This window comes from Carcharhinus amblyrhynchos, chromosome 4 (genome assembly GCF_965287045.1).
Source record: "Carcharhinus amblyrhynchos chromosome 4, sCarAmb.v2.hapA, whole genome shotgun sequence".
NCBI classification, from domain to species: Eukaryota; Metazoa; Chordata; class Chondrichthyes; order Carcharhiniformes; family Carcharhinidae; genus Carcharhinus; species Carcharhinus amblyrhynchos.
The window spans coordinates 75,436,747-75,460,676 of record NC_137327.1 but is presented as its reverse complement, the minus strand read 5'-3'; the positions used below and the strand labels follow the sequence as shown (position 1 = coordinate 75,460,676).

General features: G+C 42.3%; 1 protein-coding gene and 1 pseudogene across 1 annotated transcript in view; one reads left to right on the top strand and one right to left on the bottom strand.

The window, feature by feature from the left end:
• LOC145342123 (connector enhancer of kinase suppressor of ras 2) overlaps positions 1–23,930 on the top strand; it is a 711,051-nt gene that overhangs the window by 589,850 nt on the left and 97,271 nt on the right. The window contains exons 18-19 of the mRNA XM_080187363.1: positions 21,253–21,326; positions 22,031–22,102. Coding sequence (XP_080043489.1) covers positions 21,253–21,326; positions 22,031–22,102 — 146 coding nt within the window. The remainder of the gene's footprint in view (positions 1–21,252; positions 21,327–22,030; positions 22,103–23,930) is intronic.
• LOC145341721 (large ribosomal subunit protein uL15 pseudogene) lies at positions 22,580–23,020 on the bottom strand (annotated as a pseudogene).

The window sequence follows — 23,930 nt, the reverse complement described above, 5'->3', positions numbered from 1 at the left end:
ATTAGGTCACCTCTTAACCTTCATCTCTCTAACGAAAATAACCTCAAGTCCCTCAGCCTTCCCTCATAAGACCTTCCTACCATACCAGGCAACATCCTGGTAAACCTCCTCTGCACCCTTTCCAATGCCTCCACATCTTTCTTATAATGTGGCGACCAGAACTGTACGCAATACACCAAGTGTGGCCGCACCAGAATTTTCTACAGTTGCAACATGACCTCACGGCTCCGAAATTCAATCCCTCTACCAATAAAAGCTAACACACCGTACGCCTTCTTAACAACCTTACCAACCTGGGTGCCAACTTTCAGGGATCTATGCCCATGTACACCGAGATCTCTCTGCTCGTCGACACTACCAAGAGTCCTTCCATTAGCCCTATATTCTGTACTCCTGTTACTCTTACCAAAGTGAATCACCTCACACTTTTCCGCATTAAACTCCATTTGCCACCTCTCGGCCCACCTCTGCAGCTTATCTGTGTCCCTCTGCAAACTGTAACATCCATCCTCACTGTCTCCTCCGACTTTGGTGTCATCAGCAAATTTACTAACCCATCCTTCTACACCCTCATCTAGGTCATTTATAAAAATGACAAACAGCAGTGGCCCCAAAACAGATCCCTGAGGTACACCACTTGTAACTGAACTCCAGGCTGAATATTTCCCATCAACCACCACCCTCTGTCTTCTATCAGCTAGCCAATTCCTGATCCAAACTGCTAAATCACCCTCAATCCCATGCATCTGCATTTTCTGCAGTAGCCTGCCATGGGGAACTTTATCAAACGCTTTGTTAAAGTCCATGTACACCACGTCAACTGCCTTACCCTTATCCACCTCTTTGGTCACCTTTTCAAAAAACTCGATAAGGTTTGTGAGGCATGACCAACCCTTCATAAAACCGTGTTGACTATCCCTAATCAATTTATTTCTCTCTAGATGATTATAAATCCTATCCCTTATAATTCTTTCCAAAACTTTGCCCACAACAGAAGTAAGGCTCACTGGTCTATAATTCCCAGGATGGTCTCTACTCCCCTTCTTGAACAAGGGGACAACATTTGCTATCCGGGACAACATTTGCTATCCATTAGCACTGGCCAGAACTCTCCATTCACCTGACGAAGGGACAAACCCCGAAAGCTTGTGAGTTTACTATCAAGTAAATCAGTTGGACTTAAACCTGGTGTTGTCAGACTTCTTACGGCGATACTGTTCCCCAGCCCCAAGATTATCCTTGCTATGCCGAATGACCTTGACCATTTATGTGAGGTCATTAAGCCTCTTTCATCACGGTATCCAGGTCTTCAGGGCTAACTTCCTGTCACTGACCCTCAAAGCTATTTGGTCCCACTGCTTTTGCAAAGATTGGCTCGGAGGGCCTCATAGCAAATGACATCCCTCCTGCTTTCCCCATCTTGCTCTAAGGACTCTGGTGTTGTGTCAGAAAATTTTCGAGCCTCTGCCATATTGTACCATTTCTGTGCCTTCTCCAGGTCAAAATCAGTTTTAAAATTACTTCTAGCATCTTCTCCAGCAAAATGCATCTCTCCTTTAAGTTATATGGGCTAATTTGAACTCATGTAAACCTCTCTTGCATCCTCTATTCAGATGTATAACCACTGAACAGTACACTTAACAATGGTTGCATGCTCTCAACATTTAAATTAGCAGGCAGCACAAAGTTTGCATTCTACCTGTATCAGAAGCAAAGGACATTGGTTAATCACATAACATAATGCCCATCTCCATTTTTTGAAGGTGATTAAAGTTTGCACCACTAAAACCTGAAATTTAAGGGCACTTTTTGAATGGGGATTTCATTGTTATTCACAGGAAGCTTTACTCATAGAATTAGACAGTGTGGGAGACCTGACTACACTCTGCACACCTTGTGAATAATAAATGAGAGTGGAAGTTGACCATACTGCCCCAAACATGCTCAACCATTTAATATGATCATGGTTGATTTTCTGCTTTAACTCCACTTTCCTGCCAGCTCTTCAAATCCCTTGATTCCCTGAGAGGCCAAAAATCAATCTATTTCCTGCAACTCCCTGCTAAAAGATTGGGATCACTGACTCCTGGTTTCATGGTCTTACATACATAGAAATGTATTTTTTGAGCTTGTGCTGAGATAATGTGTGGTTAGATGTGAAGTAACTAAATGCTTGATTTAAAAATAACTATTTCTAATTGGTGAATTAAATCCATCTTACAGAATAATAGAATTTTTACCGAGTACGAGACCATTCAGCCCATCAAAACTGCACCAACTCTGCGACAGAACATCTTACCTAGACCCACTCCTTGCCTTAACCCCGCAACTTCACACATTTATCCTACTAATCCCCCTAACCTACATATCTTGGGACACTCAGGGGCAATTTAGCATGGCCAATCCACCTAACCTGCATATCTTTGGATTGTGGGATGAAACCAGAGCACCCGGAGGAAACCCACGCAGACACAGAGAGAAACTCCACATGCACAGTCACTCAAGGCCAAAGTTTAACCTGGGTCCTTGGAGCTGGGAGGCAGCAGTACCACTGTGCTACCGCTTCCTTTATCTGCTGTCATTCAGATATTACCTCTAAGGCAATCTACCAACTTCCAGTGATGGCTGTGATAATTTCTGTCTTATTGCAAGCCACTACCTTTTATTTTCTTTATTCTTTCATATGATGTGGGCATCACGGAAAGGATAGTCTTTGTTGCCCATCTCTGATTGCTCTCGAACTGAGTGGCTTGCATGGCCATTTCAGGTGGCACTTAAGAGTAATTCACTTTACTGTGGATCTGGAGTCACATGTATGCAAGACCAGGTTAGAGTGTCAGATTTTCTTGTCTAAAGGGCATGAGTTATCCAGATGGCTTTTTATGACAATTGATAGTTTCATGTTCACCATTACTGAGACCAGTTTTGAATTCCAGATTTACAAACTGAACTTAAATTCCATTAGCTGCCATGATGGGGTTTGAACTCATGGGTGGAATTTTTTTTATTAATTCAAGGGATGTAAGCTTCACTGGCTATGCAAGTAATCATTGCCCATTCCCAGTTAGTGCTGAGAAGTAATGATGAACTACCTTCTTGAACCACAGGCACATCCGCAATGCTATTAGTGAGGAAGTTGCAGGATTTTTATTCAGTGACAATGAAGGCATGGCAATATATTTCCAAGTCAAGATGGTTTGAGTCTTGGAGTGGAACTTGCAGGTGATGATGTTCCAACGTATCTGCTATTCTTGTCCATCTTGATGGTAATGGCCGTGAGTTTTGAAGCTGCTGTTGAAGAAGCCTTGGTGAGTTCTTGTGGTGCGTCTTGTAGATGCTACACACTGCTGCTACTGTGCATTGGTGGTGGAAGGAGTGAATGTTCATGAATGAAGTGCCAATCAAGGTTTGGCCGGGATGGTGTCTAGTTTCTTGAGTGTGGTTGGAGCTGCTCTCATCCAGGCCAGGGGAGAATTTTCCATCACACTCCTGACTTGTGCCTTATAGATACTGGACTGGTCTTGGGGAGCCAGGAAATGAATCACTCGCCGCAGGATTCCTAGCCTCTGACCTGCCCTTTTAGCCACATTATTTTTATAGCCAGTGTAGTTCCGTTTCAAGCCAATGGTAATCCCCAGGATGTTGATAATGATTTGATTTGATTTATTATTGTCACATGTATTAGCATACAGTGAAAAGTCTTGTTTCTTGCACGCTATACGGACAGAGCGTAGAGAAGGAAATGTGAGAGTGCAGAATGTAGTTTTACAGTCATAGCTAGGGTGTTGAGAAAGATCAACTTAATGAAAGGTAGGCCCAGTCAAAGTCTGACGGCAGCAGGGAAGCTGTTCTTGAGTCAGTTGGTACGTGATCTCAGACTTTTGTATCTTTTTCCCGACAGAAGAAGGTGAAAGGGAATTGAGTCCAGGGTGCTTGGGATCCTTAATCATGCTGGTTGCTTTGCCGAGGCAGTGGGGAGTCTAGACAGAGTCAATGGATGGGAGGCTGGTTTGTGTGATGGATTGGGCTACATTCATGACTTTTTATAGTTTCTTGTGGTCTTGGGCACAGCAGGAGCCATACCAAACTGTGACACAACCAGAAAGAATGCTTTCCATGGTGCATCTGTAAAAGTTGGTGAGAGTTGACATGCCAAATTTTCTTAGTCTTCTGAGAAAGTAAAGGCATTAGTGGGTTTTCTAAATTATAGTGTCGGCATGGACAGGTTGTTGGTGATCTGGGCACCTAAAAACTTGAAGCTCTTGACCTTTTCTACTTCATCCCCGTTGATGTAGACAGGGCAGATTCTCCTCTACGCTTCCTGAAGCCGAAGACTTTGTTTTGTTGGCATTGAGGGAGAGATTATTGTCGCTGCACCAGTTCGCCAGATTCTCTAGGGGATTCAGCTATGGTAATACTATGGGGCAATGGTTAAATTCTGTCTTGTTGGAGATCGTCATTACTTGGCACTTGTTTGATGTGAATGTTAGTTTTCAGCCCAGGCCTGGATATTATCTAGGTCTTGCTACATTTGGATGTGAACTGCTTCAGTGTCTGAGGAGTTGTGAATAGTGTTGAACATTGTGCAGTCAGTGAACATTTATGAATGGAGGACAATCATGCATGTAGCAGCTGAAGATACCTGGGTGTGGAAACTGGCCTGTGGAACTCCTGCAGTGATGTCCTGGAACTGAGATGACTGACCTCTAACAACCAAAACCATATCCCTTTGTGCCAGGTGTGACTCCAACCAGTGGGGACCATTTCCCCTGATTCCCACTGCCACCAGTTTTGCGAAGGTTCCCTGATGTCACTTTTGGTTAAATAGCCTTGATATTAAGGGTAGTCACTCTTCCCTCACCCCTAGAATTCAGCTCTTTTGTTCATGTTTGCACTGAAGCTATAATGAGGTTAAGAGCTGAGTGGCCCTGATTGAACCCAGAGCATCAGTGAGCAGGTTGTTGCAAAGCAAGTGCCTCTTGATAGCACAAGAGTAGACTGATATGGCAGTAATTAGCCAGGTTGGATTTGTCCTGATTTCTGTGTACAGGACATAACAGGGCAATTTAACACATTGCTGGGTAGATGCCAGAGTTGTAGCTGTACGGTAACAGCTTGAGTTAGGGTTGTGGCAAGTTCTGGAGCACAAATCTTCAGTATTATTACCAGGACATTGTCAGGCCATATAACCTTTGCAGTATCGAGTGCCGTCAGCCATTTCTTGGTATTGCATAGAGCGAATTGAATTGGCTAAAGGCTGGCATCTGTACTGCTGGGATCCTCCAGAGGTGACTGCAATAAATCATGCATTTGTCAATTCTGGCTGAAGATTGTAGTAAGTGTATAGTGTTATCTTTTGTCACTGACGTGTTGGGCTCCCTGTCAGTGAGGATGGGGATATTTGCGGAGCCTCCTCCTCCAGTGAGTTTTTTAATTGTCCACTACCATCCACGAATGTGGAAGAACTGCAGAGCTTAGATCTGATCTGTTCGTTGTGAAATCCCACAGCTCTTTCTATGACTATCGCTGCTTATGTTGTTTAGCACGTAAGGAGTCCTGTGTTATAACTTCACCAGGTTAACACCTCACTTTTAGATATGCCTGAAGCTGTTCCTAACATGCTCTCCTGTACTCTTCATTGAATCTGCAATGATCTTGTTGGCAGTGGTAAAGTGGGGAATATAACTTTACCCCACTTGCAATTCAACTCAAAGATTCTGAGATGCTGAGTTTGGAGATGGAGACATCTAATACAGGTGTAAAACACTCACATACTGTAGCCAAGACACAATACCTCTCTGCTATACCTTATTCTGGACTTACTTGTAGAAAAAATATATTATAGTTTTATTTTAGCTTTAAAGACTGTTTAATTATTTAGCCAATACCAAAGCACAAACTCCAACCACGAAACTAGAAAAAGTAACCTGTAAAAACATTAACTGAAAAAACTAACACAAACCAATAAACAGAATACTTTCTCTACCTTACCCGTGCTACTTCATATTTTCAGGATGTCACTTGTTGAGTTTTTCCATTTGATCATACTGTGTCTGATGCTCTATTCCTACTAGCCTTTGCTGTTACTGGCGCTTTAAGGTTACAGATTGTGGTTGAGTACAATTCTGCTGCTGCGGATGGTCCATAGCATCTCATGCATAGTTGATTGCTGTTGGAAATCTGTCCCACTTGTTAGTGCCACACAACACGATGGAAGGTACCTTCAATGTGAAGATGGGGACTTTGACTCCACGAGGTCTGTATGTCATGGACAGACGTGTTTATAGCAGGCAGATTGGTGAGGTGAGATCAAATATGTTTTTTCCTCTTGTTGGTTCACTCATCACCTGCTGCAGACCCACTATAGCAGTTGTGTCCTTTAGGACTCGGCAAGCTCAATCGGTAGCAATGTGACTGAGCCATTCTTGGTAATGGGCCTTGAAGTCTCCCATCCAAAATGCATTTAGCATCCTTGCCGGCCTCAATGTTTCATCCAAGTGGTGTTTCAACATGGAGGATAACTGATTCACCAGCTGAGAGGGGACGGTGCAGGAATTAGCAGGTAATTAGCAGGAGGTTTCCCTGCGCATGTTTGTCCTGGTGCTATGAGACTTCATGGGCCCAGAGTTGAAGTTGAAGATTCCCTCCCAGCTGTGCCACCAGCCATCTCTGATGTGTTTGTCTCGCTGGTGGGACAGGACATACCCAGGGATGTTGTCTGTGAGGTATGATTTGTGAGTATATGTCAGGCTGTTCCTTGACTATTATGTTGGACAGCTGTCCCAATTTTTTCACTCCCAGATGTTTGTAAGGAGGACTTTGCAGAGTTGACAGGGCTGAATTTGCCATTGTCTTCATTGATGGTCCGTCTTGTTTCATTCCTTTTAGTCCTTTAAGCGGTTTGGCACAACTGAGTGGTTTGCTGGGCCAATTCACACATTTAAGAGTCAACCACATTGTTATAGGTCTGGAGTCACATGTAGGCCAGACAAGGTAAGGATAGTTGATTACCTTCCCTAAAGGACATTCGTGAACCAGATGGATTTTTACAACAATCAACAGTAGTTTCATGGTTGTCATTAGACTTTTAATTCCAGATTTTTTTATTGAATTCAAATTCAATATTTATCAGCAGGGAGCCACCATATCAGTTTCCAGCAGATCCTGAGTTAGTGGCAAGTTTCTGACCCAGGGCAATAGCACCCCTGCCGTATTTTTCAGGTGCATTCTTAAAATGCTTCATTTCGATCACCCATTGTGCAGCAACCTCCTCTGAGTTGCTGGGGCCTGTGTGGTGCTCTGAAGATTGCACAACTGTGGTAAAATGGGCTCTAATTGGCTCATAAAATACCTTAATTGCTTTCTTGCTACTCCCAGGCAGTCTACTGTCATCGTACCAAGCCCATCTCCAGGAAATGCACTAGGAGTTTGGAAAACCTTTACAGCCACCTGTTACAGGACTATGACTCTGAGTCACTGTTAGCAACACTGTAAAAATTTTAATCACTGAATCAGAACCAAGCCTATTATTCAGTTTATCATCTTAATGAGAAGGAAATGAAGCCACTGATAACTGTAAGAAGTGAGTCATCTGCAAATGTCGACGATAGTGTGGGATGGAAATCTGAGGCCTGTACGATTATGGTGGGAGGACTTTACAGGTCATGACATGTTCTTTTTCTGCCCAAACGGGTGGTAATATTCAATGTAGGAGAGCCGTGCTGTACTGGATAGTTCCCACACAACAGCACCGTCAATTCACAGGCCAACAGACAGGAGGGAAAGAATGAAACAGTACACTAGCTTGATGAATGACACTCTGAGAAATGTGACATAAGAACATGACAGAAATATGAAAATGACTCTATGACATTAAGAGAACCACAAAACATCACCTCTTCCACATCTGGAAAACCACAACTAGTGGGCTTTCTAATCACCTCCTGTATGTTTGTGTTGCTGATGGTCACCGACTTATGAAGTATCTCCTTTCATTCTTGCTAGCATCACAGTGCATTTACTTGTGCTCTTACATGGTTTTCATTGCATGATTCCTTGAGCTTCACACAGTTCCCTATCTGTCGTTTTGTCAATGTATTTCATATATTCATCATCATTGCTTTTCAATATATAAAATTTGGAATTTCATTAGTTTATTTGATCTTTCCACTTAGAATTCTGCTTTTAAAGGTCCTCAGTATCTACACATGTTTCTTTACACATTTGTGACATTTGCCATTAAAACAAATATTGTTCAAAACTAATTCCTTTTGTCCAAGGAGCTGAAAGACAAGAAAGGCAAACCTGATATGGTTTTCTCTATCAGTAATTTACAAACTTGGACTGCTTGCTACTGGAGCTTCATAGCCAGAATATTCAGTACAATGGTTATTATTATTGCACTTCAGTACAGGCTGCCATTTACATGATCGACTGCCTGCAAATGCGGAGTTTCAACTCAGAGGATTCTAATAACACTCCATTGGTCATGTTGGACTGCGATTGGTTTCATTGCCACTTTCTCACAAATCCAAAAGTTGCTTTTTTGGTCTTAATTTTGAACTAGTTTTGACAATTAATCAATATTGTGCTTTTGTCCTGAGCCCTTTTGGAGCCAATGGAAGCAACAAAGAAGGAGCAAGTGATACTTTGAAAATAAATTCCTTTTGTGTTAAAGGTGGTGATAAGGGCCTGGATGTTCATTATTCGGGTGGCTAATGAAATTTTGGAAAATTCCCAGCTCTGCCCACCCTTCATGGGAGAAAGTGTCCATAGTGGGAGGATTTCCATTATCGGGGTGGGTGCAGGCTGGGTTCGAGCCAGCTGACCCAGGAAAAATTTGGTAGACAATAGAAGGTGCCCAGGTAACTGTTTAAAAGACGCACTCAGTGTTCTGAGACTTCATCCCAATTAAAATTAAAAGACCCTCCAACCCTCAGCACACCACGCACCTCATGCCTCATCCGTACCACCTCATGCATCCATTATGGCTCCATGCCAAATATGTCACCCAACATGACCAGTGACCTATTATGCCCCAGTAACAAGGGATGTCCTCCCAAACAACCCCACTGGCCTCTAATGACTTGTTTTCCAAGGTATGGTACTTCCATGCCCAGTCACCCACGATACACAGTAAAGAAGCAAACAAAATAGTGATAACAGGATGTCTAAAAAAATAGCATTCAGGACAGGTTTTGCTAACTTTCCACTTTCTTAGAAAATACTTTTTACTAAAAACCAATGAAAATGTCAATCATCCAATCTCTTTAAAGTTTCAACTGCTGAAGCTGCAAGCACTTGAAACTCTTGATCTTGTGTAGTAAACATTGTGACATTTACAACAGGAATCAGAGCCAGAGCTGTCAATGAAGCATTGCTTTCTTTGGGGACTCAGCTGTTTCAAAATGCTGATGAATTTCTGGGCTCCCTCAACCATTATGGATTCTTGGCTAAGAGCCCAGATATCCATTAGGGTTATAAAATATCTGAGCCCTAGGGAAAATATAGTTTGATTGATAGCTCTGGCTCTCTGAACTCTGCTGTTAATTTCACGATGTTTATTTGCACAAGAAAAAGCTGTTTCAAGGATCTGGATGATTGATACTTCTCTTGGGCTGTAATTAAAAGGAGTCTTTTTTACTGATGACTGACGTAAGAAAAAATTACACTTCTACTGCCACTCCAGGATTCATTCATTTTATGCAACATATAGTGGATATGGAAGTGCCATAGCTTGGCAAGGGGTTCATGAGTGACCATAGGAATTGTTTGTGGGCTTTAACTTAGCATGGGGACATGAGAGGGCATAAAAGTTGTTTGGGGAGCATGCCATGGCATGAGGAGCCATAGTGGATGTGTGGTGTCATACCTAGGCACGGGAGAACATGGAGAGGACATATTGAGCTTATCCTTTAAAAAGTCGGACTATGGTTTACAGTACCTTTAATGAGTCATGAACCATGACTCATAGAAAAGTCTGACCCGATTCCATGGGTAGAATTCTCCCAATCTGCCTGCAGCACATTTAGTAGTGGGTGGGTGTGCAGAATCTGGCAGGAGCTAAAACGTCAGAAACCAGGCATAAAACTACATTGTAATTCTCCCTATGACAAACTGGTCATTCCGCTAGCATTTGCATCTCATGAATGCCCATCAGTGTCCCATCAGGCCCTCCAATTATGCCCATGGGAAATCACATCGGCGTCAAGCCCAATTGCTAATTAGTCATTTACAAGGTAGTCCTCAGTTGTCAATAAACATTGAGATGAGTGCAACACTGCCATAGTGCTGCACTGCTCCTGATGCGCCTGATGTGCTGGGCAGACCAGCTCCTGCCCTCCATTTCCATGCCAAGCTGGTCTTCATGGTCAGCATTGTGCTGCTGGACCCATGGACCCTCCTGTGACACCAAGTCAGATCGGTACCGAACCTGGGGTTGGAGATTACCGTGCCACACATCAGTGTCTCCCTGGACAGCACACTACAGTGGGACTCATGCAGCCCTTACAACAATGATCAAAAGTTCAACAGGGGGTGGAATACAAGGTGAGGGGGATGGCTTTGGTGACCTGATGAAGACAAGCGGGGCAGTGCGGAAGGAGGACTGTGCAAGGAGCAAGGGTAGGGTAAGGACTCAGGATTGCAGACAGAAGGGCGGCAAGGTGAGTGAAGAAGATGAACAATGAATGGATAGCAAAGTGAAGACCAAGGGGAGGGAAGCTGAATGCTGATAAGGCTGTACGAAAAGCTCACAAACAAGGGGGTCTAAGGGATACCACATTGTTTAATGGAAGGGGATGGATGAAGACTCTTGAGATGATGGGTAGAGATACAAATGAAACTTGGGCAGGTGATGAACTCGGGGACAGTGTTTGAATCAAGGAACAGACTTCCTCTTGAGGCTGTTGGCCTTTTTCCTCTGTGTTGCTGACATCCTGCATTTCCAGTGAAAACAAGTAGGCTAGAAAGAATGATGACGAGTGAGCTGAAGTGCTGTTTAAATATCTTGCTGGGACCTTTGAACCTGACAGCTAAGGGCCTGCCAGGAGAGTCAGAGGGGAACTCACCTGTACAAATAACAAAACAAAGAACAGCACAGCACAGGAATAGGCCCTTTGGCCACCAAGCCCGCACTGCACATGACGCCTTTTTAAACTAAAAATATTCTGCCTCCATGCGCTTCGTATCCCTCTCTTCCCCACCTATTCATCTGTCTGTCAAGATGCTTCTTAAGCATTGCTGTTGTATCTGCTTTTATCACCTCTTCTGATAGCACATTCCAGCTACTTGCCACCCTCTGTGTAAAAACGTGTCTCTCACATCTCCTTTAAACTTTCCCCCTTTTACCATAAATCTATATTTCCTAATAATTGACATTTCCACCCTGGGAAATAGACTCCATTTTATCCGTGCCTCTCATAATTTTGTAAACTTCTATCAGGTCATCCTTCAGCCTCCAATGTTCAAGTGAAAATAAACCAAGTTTGTCCAATCTCTCCTCATAGTTAATACCTCCAAACCAGGCAACATCCTCATAAATCTTTTCAGTATCCTTTCCAAAGCCTCCACATCTGGTAGTGTGGCAACCAGAACTGTAGGTAGTATCCGAAATGTGGCTACAAAATGACTTGCCAATTTTTATACTCTTTGCCTTGACCGATGAAGACAAATTTGCCATATGCCTTTTTGACCACCTTATCCACTTGTGTTGCCACTTTCAGGGAACTGTGAATCTCTATGCCTAGATCCTGGTTTGGGTGGTACAGTGGTTAGCACTGCTGCCTCACAGCGCCAGGTTGCTGGGTTTGATTCCAGTCTTGCGTCACTGTTAGTGTGGAGTTTGCACATTCTCTCTGTGTTCATGTGGGTTTCCTCAGGGTGCTCCAGCTTCCACACTCCAAAGATGTGTGGGTTAGGTGGATTGACCATGTTAAGTTGCCCCTTAGCGTCAGGGGAGCTAGCTAGGGTAAATGCATGGAGTTGTGGGGATCGGCCCTGGGTGAGATTGTGGTCGATGTAGGCTGAATGACTTCCTTCGCACTGTAGGATTCTATGACTCTATCCCTCTGTATGGTAAGTGTTCTGCCAATTAGTGTATCCATTTACTGTATACTTTTCTCTGTCATTTTCCCTTCCATAATGCATCACCTCGCATTTGTCTGGATTAAATTCCATCTGCCATTTCTCTACTCAAGTCTCTAGCCTTTTCATATCCTGCTGTATTCTCTGGCAATCCTCCTCGTTATCTGTAGCTTCCCTTTGTGTCATCCATAAGCTTACTAATCAGACCACTTACATTCTCCTCCAAATCATTTATCTATATTAGAAACAACAAGGGACCATCACTGATCAATGTGAAACACCACTGATAACAGATCTCCAGTCAAAAAAACACCCTTCCACTGCTACTCTCTGACTTCTATGACCAGCTTATGTGGATACCATGTGACTTCATCTTCTGTATCAGCCTGCCATGAGGGATCTTGTCAAAAGCCTTGCCAAAGTCCATGTAGACAACATTCACCACCCTACCAATCATCTTTGTCACTTCATCAAAAAACTCAATCAAGCTTGTGAGATATGACCTCATTGCATGTTGTTCCAAGTGTGTGTAAATTCTGTGCCTAAGAATCTTCTCCAATAATTACCTACCACTGACCTAAGGTTCACCAGCCTATAATTTTCCTGATTATTCCTGTTGCCTTTCTGAAGCAAAAGAACAATATTGGCTATTCTCCAGTCCTCTGGGACCTCTCCTGTGACTAAAGATGATGCAAAGATTTTGTACAAGGCCCCAGCAATTTCCTCCCTTGGAAATTGCTGGATCCTATCAGGTCTCAGGGATTTGTCTACCTTAATGCTTTTCAAAACACCTAATGCCTTTTTTATAACCTGTTACATTCCACTCACCTGATGAAGGAGCAGCATTCTGAAAGCTCGTGATTCCAAATAAACCTGTTGGACTTTAATCTGGTGTTGTGAGACTTCTTACTGTGTCCACTGGATGAACACTCTCCCTCAGTACCACTGTGATATTTTCTCTAATCTGTAACGCAACTCCCCCATCTCTTTTACATTCCATCTATCACGCCTGAAGTATCTAAATTCTGGAATGTTAAGATGCCAGTCTTATCCGTCTCGCAACCAAGTCTCTATGATAGCTAAAACATCATTGTCACATGTACAAATCCAATCTCTAAATTTACCTGCCTTACCTATCATACTCCTCATATTAAAACAAATACACTTCAGACCACTAGTCCCTCCATTTTCAACAACCTCTCCCTGTCTTTTCTTCCTCTTAGCCTTACTGGCTGTAGTCTCTTACTCCTTCTCGATCATTTCAATTACTGACCTACTGCTCTAGTTCTCACCCCCCTGCCACACTAGTTTAAACCCTCCTGAGTGATGCTTGCAAACCTCCCTCCCAAGATATTTGTGACCCTCCAGTTTAGTTGCAACCTGGCCCTGTAAAGGTCCCATCTGTCCTGGGAGACATTTCAATGATCCACATATGTGAAACCCTCCCTCCTACACCAGCTCTTAAGTCACCTATTTAACTAAATTATCGTCCTATTTCTAGCATCACTGGTATGTGGCACGGAGTAATCCCGAGATTACAATCCTGCTTTTCAACTTAGTACCTAACTTCCTAAACTCATTTTGCTGTCGTTGGTACTAAACTTCCTGTCGTTGGTACTAAAGTGTACCACAACCTCCAGTTGCTCATCCTCCCTTTTGAGAATGTCACACACCCGTTTAGAGACATCCTTGATCCTGGCACCAGGGAGGGAACACACTTTTCTAGAGTCTCTTTTGTGGTCACAGAAACACCTATCTGTGTCCCTGACTATAGAGTCCCCTATTACTACTACTGTACTGCACTTTGACCCTCCCTGCAGTACAACAGAGTTAGCTGTGGTGTCACCACTCTGGCTGCTGCTATCGCCATCCCCAATAGGCAACCCCACCACAACAGTCTAAAACAATATATTTGTTAGAGGGGTGAGCCAGAGGGGGTCCTGCACTGTCTGCCTTCCCCTTCTAGTGGTCACCCATCTATCTGCCTGAACCTTGAGTGTGACTACATTTTTAAAACTCCTGTCTGTGTTGCTTTCCACCTTTTGCATGCTCCTCAGTGTCTGTATAATTAATGAGGTTCCAATAGCAGAATGTGGCTGGAGTACCCATCATTCTGCTCAGCAGGACAGGCACTATCAGAGCCACCCACCACTGCACTTTGTCTCAACATTGGAGAATTCCTCCCGATGAAGATTGCAGAGGACTAAGACATCCTCAAAACAGAGCCAGCCAGGTCAGGATACAGGCGCATGGTCTGAACCAGCCCGCAGTCTTTAAAGGTCCTGTTGAACATTGAAAACCCCGGGAATGGAGTAGGGAATCCTGGAATCAGGCTCTGGCCGTCATTCCTAAAGCGCTCCTCAATCATCCCAACTCGATAAAAATCCAGGCCAAGGATTTTTACGCAGCTTTGTTGTATGACACTGCCATACAGTTCTGTTTGACTTCGATAGAACTTCTATTTAACTTGATGGTTTTTGCATTCACTGGAGCTGAATAGAAACCAGGCTACTTCTAATATTTTTTGCCTTCATGTTAATTAAAATAATATTGATTGTGTTGTCACAGCCTGATCATTATGTATTGGTTTTCTTGCGCTAAATTAGTACCTGAATTTGTTTTCAATTCAGACTTGTTTTCTTTTTGGCCTTTTTGAGAATAAATTAGAATCGCTGCTTTCCGAAATAAGAAATGAACATATTTTTATGACTCTGAAATGACAGCTTTGTTAGCCTTATTATAGAAATGTGAACTGCCAATAATACTTAACATTGTTTGAGGGTGCACTCTCACTAACGGTTTAGGACCAGTGTGAACTGCCTTCTGTTTGCCACTGATATTAAACTTGTACCTTGTTAATTGAGTATTGTGCCCAAACCATCTGAAAAGCCAAGCAAAATGAGACTGCCTCCTCCGAGGCATGCTGTGTCCTGACTCTTATTGTAAGTTGCATTCACACCATTATTACAGCACACAGTGTCGATGAAACAATACAGTGTTTCCCACAGTTGCAGAATAATTACAGCCTTAGTTTGGATTTTTCTGATCTTCCCCACTGGCAAGAGCTCCTGGTCCTTTTTAAGGTGAATCACTGCATTCCCCCTGCAAAATGCTGCAGACATCTGCAGAATCAGTAGACCCCACTGGCAGCCTATGATGAGCTGCCTCGATTGCCAGAAAACACGACGTGGGTAATCTGAAAATCCCTTAGATTCTGAATGATTAGTTCTGAATGATTGAATGAATTAATCAATAAATCCCACATGCTTTTCAGGGAGAGCCTGGTATTACACCCATTACCTCTTAAACAGAGTGAAAAGAAAGCACAATGTCTGAAAATATGCAGAAGTAATTCAGATATAACTCTTCACACAACAATGATGGGGATGAAACACTAGCAAGTCGAACATTAGTTTGTCCCCTTGTCTGTAGCTTTGAACACATCAGCCTGTCTGGAGCCCATTTCTGAAAAGTTATAGGACCCAAACACAAAACATATTCAGACCACTATATATACATGTGTAAAAGTCAGTTCTTTATAAGAATTCACCCTGTGATTTCTGGCCAGAAGAAAAAGGTAATTTTTCATTTATCTTGTGTAAAAGTTGTTTTTTCAGGGATCAAAGCCCAAAAATTTCTGAACCAAAGTATAATCACATCAAATACCTCAATCATTGTTCATTAAAAAGTGACACATACTGTATTTCCTTCAGTTCCTACCTGTCAATTGTGACAGGAAGAATGCAGACCAAGTTTGATTCTTTGGCGGAAGAAGCCAACAAATCACCCAAGAGAAATAAACAGCGCATTAGGAAGCAGAATGTAGAGACCAATTTCCAATATGAACATTGAATAAATAAACCCCCCAAGCTTTGTGTCCTCAACCATCACCCTTAGCGTTCCTGGGAGGCTCTAGAGGCATTGACAGTTGAATCCTTGTGAATACAGACACAGTGCAATTCCCCTGAACCAAAGGTTAGGTAATAGGTTGGGTATCTTCAGTATAGCATGCTGAAGCAAGACCTTTCCTTCCCCTGTTGCTGAGTGTAGGGTGACGAAATTTGCTGATGACACCAAGATGGGTGGAAAAGCAAATTGCGCGGAGGGTGTGGAAAGTCTGCAGAGGGATTTGGATAGGCTGAGCGAGTGGGCGAGGACCTAGCAGATGGAGTATAATGTTAGCAAGTGTGAGGTTATCCACTTTGGCAGGAATAATAGTAGGAGGGATTACTATTTAAAGGGCGAAAAGCTGCAGCATGCTACGGTGCAGAGGGACCTGGGGGTCCTTGTGCATGAGTCGCAAAAACCCAGTCTGCAGGTGCAGCAGGTGATCAAGAAGGCGAATGGTATGCTGGCCTTTATAGCGAGGGGGATAAAATATAAAAGCAGGGAGGTCTTGCTGCAACTGTACAGGGCACTGGTGAGGCCGCAGCTGGAGTACTGTGTGCAGTTTTGGTCGCTGCACTTGCACAAGGATATTTTGGCCTTGGAGGGAGTGCAGAGGAGGTTCACTAGGCTGATACCGGAGATGAGGAAGTTGGACTATGAAGAGAGACTAAATAGACTGGGTCTGTACTCGTTGGAGTTTAGAAGGATGAGCGGGGGATCTTATAGCGACGTACAAGATAATGAAAGGGATGGATAGGGTAGAGGTAGAGAGATTCTTCCCGCTTAGAAAGGATAGCAGGACTAGGGGGCACAGCCTCAAGATAAGGGTGGGCGGGGCAGTTTAGACTAGAGTTGAGGAGGAACTTCTTCACTCAAAGGGTGGTGAATCTCTGGAATTCTCTACCCGTTGAAGTGGTGGAGGCTACCTTGCTAAATATATTTAAGTCACGGGTAGATAGGTTGTTGGTAGGCAAGGGGATTAAGGGTTATGGGGAGAGAGCGAGAAAGTGGAACTGAGCCACTTCAGATCAGCCATGATCTTATTGAATGGCGGGGCAGGCTCGAAGGGCTAGATGGCCTATTCCTGCTCCTGTTTCTTATGTGATCCCCTGTCATCACTGAATTTGGAGATATGATTGACTCTGCTGCTTCATCTCCCAGGGAGGGGGCTTGCGGAGGAAGGTCCTTAATAAAAATAGAGAGATAGTCAATAAACTATCAATAAAGTGGTGTGGGCACCATTACTTTGTTGGTTTTTTTGATAGCCTTGTTTGGTGTGCTGGAAGGGCATGTTTTAGCTGAAAGTTAGCCTCTGAAAAATATATTCTTTGTGATTTTTGCCTAAAAAGTATGTTCTCCGAAAGCCAAAAATTAGCTTTCTTTCCCAGGTGTATATATGTTGTCTATCTGACCAAGTATAATATTGCAATGCTTTTTCAAATTAAAGAACCAAAAGTACTAAAGCTTGGATTAAAATGTTGACTATGTGTCAGTAGCTTGGTCACTTAGCAGTGTCAAATGTAAGGAAAATATGATTGATTTCATTAACCTAGAAATTGCTAAAAAGCCATTAAGGAACAAACAATTAACACACTTACATGACATTGTGCAAATTTAAGCATATTTTAAATGGCATTTATAACAATGCCATACGAATGTGCCAATAAATATTGCAGCAAGTAATTTTTCATCTCTAATGCATCTTGTATATTATTTTGCTTGTCATAACAAGAAAGGGAGCACTGCTGGATGTACTGTTGTGAAATGCAGTAGACAGATAAGACAAGTAAGCTTAGAAGCATCCGGTGATCACAATATAAGAAAACTTAAGATACAGTTTGAGCATTTCATTTGTAAGACAAAAACCAAAATAATAAATTGGAAAGAAGTTGCTTTAAGGGAATGACAATGGCATGAAGGAAAGTAAATTGGAAAATTCACTCACGAACACAAAAGAAAAACAGCAGTGAGAAACATTAAAATGGTACCCAATACAGAGCAAGAGAAATATATCCCACTGAAATCAAGAAAATAATGACACACCATGGATGAACAAGGTAATAAGGGCAGAATTGAAATGAGACAGAAAGACTGTATAAAATATAAGAGACATGGAGGTTATGCTAAAACTGTGTAAAACTCTAGTCAGGCCACAAGTCAAATAATATAAAGAGTCAGTCACTACATTTCGGAGGGTGGTGTGGGGTGGGAACTACAGATGGCCTTGCAGGACACTCCCGAGCAGCTCTGGGCCCTGAGGATCCAGTTTCAGGATGCATTGACTTGACACCAATGACTGCCTGGCTGCACAGCACTCATACCTATTGCCATGTGCCAATCCTGCCTCTATTCTAGCCTCAAAGCTACACACAGTGCTGATATCCGAGCTGGTGATTGGGATGGTGAGATCCATTGACTGCCTTGTCATGGGCATGGGTTTCCTCTTTCTCTTCCTCCTGGCAGTGTTGAGGTTGGCCAGGCAGCAAACTTTGGGTATCTGAACACATAAAAGCAAAAGTTGGAGTGAGGAAGGGGGTTGGGTGGGAAAGCAGGAGGTCTAAGATCACACAATCTGCTGATTTGAATCTATGCAGATGACTAGTGAGTTGAGAAGGGAAATAGGGACATAATTCTCTGTAATTCTTAATGCTCTTGGATGCCAAGGGCTCTGCTACTGCCAGACTTATGATGCAAAGCATCATCTCCTTTGTTAGGGCTAGGCTTGTAATTATGGTATTACCTTCAACCCTGCACCACCAGTCCCACCCTTCCCAATCCTGTGTTGCTTCCTCCCAATGTTGGTGCCCTTCTCCTATAAGAGAGAGGGCAGAATGTCAGTAGTTGTGTGGTACTATTGTGTAATGCACCAACCATAGCTGAATTGTCAAACATCTGCAGAGACAGTGAGATGGGTGGCAGCTTTGGAAGATTAGCTTGGATGGGATACAGTATGTGAATGTCAGTTATGAGTGAGCGATGGAACTGCAGTGCACTGGGCAGTATAGTATGCTGGTGGTTTTGTGGGTGTGAGATGTGCTGTGAAGATGCCTTCACTGACCTTGATTGAATATCTGGGATTATTATACTTCTTGCGAGTTGACCTCCTTGCCACCTGCTCCCATTTCCTCCTTTGGTCCTTCTATCCACCTCCATAACTAAAGCTTCCAGAACATTATCAGTGACCTTGGAGACCCACTGACTCTTGAGAAGGCATTTTATTCCCCTTCACTTTGAATATTTCTGCTGCACTTGTTTGTAGATTAGTGTGTTCCGGTATAGTAACTTCCCTTTCATAGGGACAGTCTGCCTCTTTAAGAGCTGAAGGTTGCTGGAACATATGTTCATCTCACATACTTACCCAACAGCATGGGTTACATTGGGCTGCACTCCGAAGTCATGGTGAGGAGTCTCCACCTTCAGCGGAACCAGAACGGGATCATGAATTACAATCCTTGCAACTAATCGATGCCCTGTTTGGTAAATTTGAATAAACCTTGTTTTTACCACACTCTTCATATTGTGAACAATTCTGTTTTCCATACTATAAAATGAGAGGGGGACATGAAAAAACGTACACAAATGGATTATTTTAATTTTAAAAAATTTGTTCTTGGGATGTGGACATCACTAGGCTAGGCCATTGTTAATTGCCCTTTTTCAAATGGTATTTATTAGTCAACCATATTGCTGGAGGTTTGGAGTTACATGTAGGCCAGATCAGGTAAAGACAGTAGATTTCCTTCCCTAAAATTCCTTATTAAACTAGATGGGTTTTTACAACAATAGTTTCATGGTCATCATTAAACTTTTAAATTCCAGATATTTATTGGATTCAAATTTCACCATCTGCCATGATGAGATTCAGATCTAGGTCGCCAGAGCATTGTCCTGGGTTTCTGGAATACTGGTCCAGTGACAATACCACAATGACTCCAACCTCGGGGCAGCGCAATGATACTGTAGTTAGCAGTGCTGCCGCACAGCGGCAGAGACCCAGGTTCATTTCCAGCCTTAGATGTCTGTGTGGAGTTTGCACATTCTTCTCGTATTTGTGTTGGTTTCCTCCAGTGCTCCAGTTTCCTCCCAAATCCAAAAATGTGCAGGTTAGGTGGATTGGCCATGCTAAATTGTCTTTTAGTGTCCCAAGATGTGTTGGTTAGGAGGAATAGTGGGGTAAATGTGTGGGGTTACTCAATGGACCGAATGGCTTCCTTCTGCAGTTTAGAGATTCTGTGACTCCCATGAATGACACTAAAACTAAGTGGTTATACCTGTCAAGAAAGATTAAACAGAAAGGCTCATTTTTCTAGAAAAAAGGCTGCGAGATGACCCGATAGAAGTCTTTAATATTGAGAAGTAGTGGATGTGGAGAGGCTGCTATTTGAGGGAAGACCAGAACAAAAGATCATAAGTGTCAGATAGTCATGAATAAATTCAATAGGGAATTTAGGAGAAACTTTGTTACCCAGAGCCTGGTTTTAAGATGTGGAACTTACCACCATAAGGAATAGATGAAGTGGCTATTTTGGAAGTATTTAAGAGGAAGCTGGATCAAGACAGGAGGGATAAAGATACCAAAGGCTATATTGATAGGCTTGGATGCAGAAGATTCATATTATCTCATAAGATTCATATTATCTCATAAGATTCATATGATGAACAGCCAGGATAGGCATAGACCCATTGGACCCAAATGGACTCTTTCTACTTGTAAATGCTATGTAACAGTATCATGTAATTTATCTGGATACACGCTTTCACAGTTCACTGATAATTTTCACTGCAGAGAAATGAGGTAGTTGAAGCATAAGTAGACTGTCAAGTAACTGTCAAGGTGAAAGGATTAAAATTTTAATGGTGTTATTCAGCAACCAAGGGATGTCTTTATTTTTAGCTTAGTCCTGAATTAACCTGCATGCAGTTTGTCGACGGATGGCACAGAGAGCATCTATTTGACATGAGAAAGATCACAATTCTAAAATGGAATTAATTGTTTTGGGATCAGTAATTCTAAAATTTAAGCTCTCTGTCACACAAAAACACAAGGTTTGAATTCAGTCTCATGACTGGAAGAGTTTATGGTTTAATCAGAGCCACTTTAGAGACAGGGAAATAAAGCTCTACTAATCCCCAGTTTCATCAAAATCTAAATGGATTAGAATTTTACCTCAGAATAAATTGACATATTTTGCATCCCAAGAACCTTTAAAACCAGAAAACTTCATTTAAAATATCAGAATAAATTTTCCTTATCTCTGGACTCTTGTGCTTCCTTGACAGGATGAAAAGGCAGAAGGATTCATCAGTTTGCCGGAGTTCAGGATAGACAGGGCTATTGAATGCAGACGGAAATAGTAAGTGTTAATCTGGTGATTTGCTTATGCAATTTGTCAGAAATAAACTGTGTAAAGAAAGGGAATCATCTGCTGAGTGTTGAACATCTAAAGGTACATTTCCGAATTGTATGCTTGCAACGCTGAACCTTGCCATCCGGGAGCATACCTTTTGTGATTGGGAGTTGCAAACCCTGGTTTCCTGCCCTTTATGGTAAATGAATAAAAAGATCAAAAATGAATAAAAAGCTTTGTGCCCCGGGATTGCTCAATATGCAATCACAGTCTGGCACAGCTTTGCAGCAGCACACAAAATTTACTTTTGGTTACCATAAGATGGCACCCAGCTTTGTGCTTTCTGTTCATGAGACTGTAAGGTGCAACTGATAACTCCTTTTAGTTCTGAATCATTTGTTCATTTAAAATTAAACAGCAAAAAATATTGGATATTTCTAAGCACAGAGAGGCCACTACTGACTTTGTGTGATTGTCTAAAGTGAGTCATCAGCACATTTTAAATCTCCCCTCATTGATGTCAGTGGAAATGAAAGTGGAAAGGGATATAAAATGAGCAGCCACTCACAATGTACCATTTTACACCGTCTCACAAAGTTAGAATTACAATAAAGACCGATACAGTTCCATTGAAGATTGCATTCTAAGAATAATGAAGTTCCTGTCAGCTGATCTGTGTGACATGACTTCTATGTTTTGTTTCTCTGAAGCGCCTTCAAGGCTTGCCATCCAAAAATTAAGAGCTTCTACTTTGCAACTGACTGCTTGGAAGAAATGAACAGGTAAAAATGTTCCATTCCAATAAATTATATTCAGCAATTAAGACAGTGACTGGAAGCTTAAACAGCCACAGGTTTTATTTTCTTTGTCAAATTTATTCTTGTATATAGATGAGAAATTATGAAGAGTATACTGACTTTATAGAATCTCACAGAAGGCCATTCGACCCATCAAGTCTGCACCGACAACAATCCCACCCTGTCCCTGTAACTCCACATATTTACCCTATTAATCCCCCTGACACTAAGAGACAATTTAGCATGGCCAACCAATCTAACCCGCACATCTTGGAGTGTGGGCGCAAACTGGAGCATCCGGCAAAACCTATGCAGACGGGGAAAACATACAAACTCCACACAGTCACCTGAGGCTGGAATTGAACCCAGGTCCCAGGTGCTGTGAGACAGCAGTGCGAACCACTGTGCCCATCGCTGTGCCACTGTGACTTGGTATTTTATTTGTACACCCAATTATAGAATTTATATCATCAATACACAGGCTCAACCAACTTCCTTGATCTTGACTTCAGGTTTCCTGCTGAATAACTTTGACCTGACAATGACTGGCTCTTTTGGCAGTCTTCCTTTGCCCAGAGCTTTATAACAATCAGTGGGCCCAACACTAGTAACAGGTGCTGTCCTTCAGGTTTCTTTCCATAGTTCAATCTGGTCTGCTCACAGACCAGCGTCCACGGCTTATTCAGATTTCTGATTGGACAGATCAACTGATTCTTCTTTAGATGGTAATGTCTCATACCAACTTTTCCAAAGTAACCTAGATGATATTTATCATAGTTGATTCTGTGATGATGCATAGCACCAGCCACAGCCACCAAGATGCTTTCTGTGTTTGCCAATACGGCCATGACTTTGGCTAACATGCACTCTCAACTTCTTGGTTTTTCTCAATCTGTACGGCATCTTAGCTGATGAGCAGCTGTCAGGTTGTGTGAATTGTACCATAGTAAAATCGTAAGGCATACCACAAAGAGCTTCGTCAACATATTCTGCATGCACCATATGTTGATTTTGAGAATCAAAATGAAACAGACACACTCCTGCTGGCAATCTTAGCAGACAAATGCTTGAACGGTTTGCATGATATTCACCAGTCTGCTATTTTAACACACATGTCGAAACCTATTTGCTTAACTGTTAATTTTGCTGTTTGCATTTGCGTAGCAGGTGATTTTGTGAGAATGTATTTGGTGTTTGGCAGTTAATATAACCAAAGATTAGTTTTCAGTGCCATGGGTTTCATCTTGTACTTTATTTCTTTGCAGTTTGATTTGAATGCAGCTGGAGACTTGCTCCAATCTATTAGGGTATTTTGTAGTGAGTGTTTAGAATGTTTATATATTCGAACATCCTTTTTTAATAAAGTATGAATGGAAAATACTTCCCAGTTAATTAAAATGTGACATAATTTCATGTCACATTCATTGTCTACAGTTTGTCACCAGTTAGCATCTCAATATTTGCTTCAACTAAATTAGTTTTTCATAAACAGGTTCTTCATTTTTGAGTAGCTGTGGTGATTGTCCCTTTCAGGGCAACACAGCAGAATAAGAGTCACACTCTGCTGTGTTGCCCCAAAAGAAGCCAAAGCACCACTCTTCAGGAAGGATGTCAAAACATTATAGAAATGGTGCAAAAGGCTAGAAAAGTACCAGGGATGAGTGAACTCATTTATGTTCAGAGACTGGAGAAGATGATGTTTTTCTCTTTTAAGTAGAACAGATTAATAGGAAATTCGATAGAGGTGTTCAGAATAAATAAGAAGAAACTGTTTCTGTTCTCAGAAAGGTCAGTAAAGAGAAGAAATGGATTT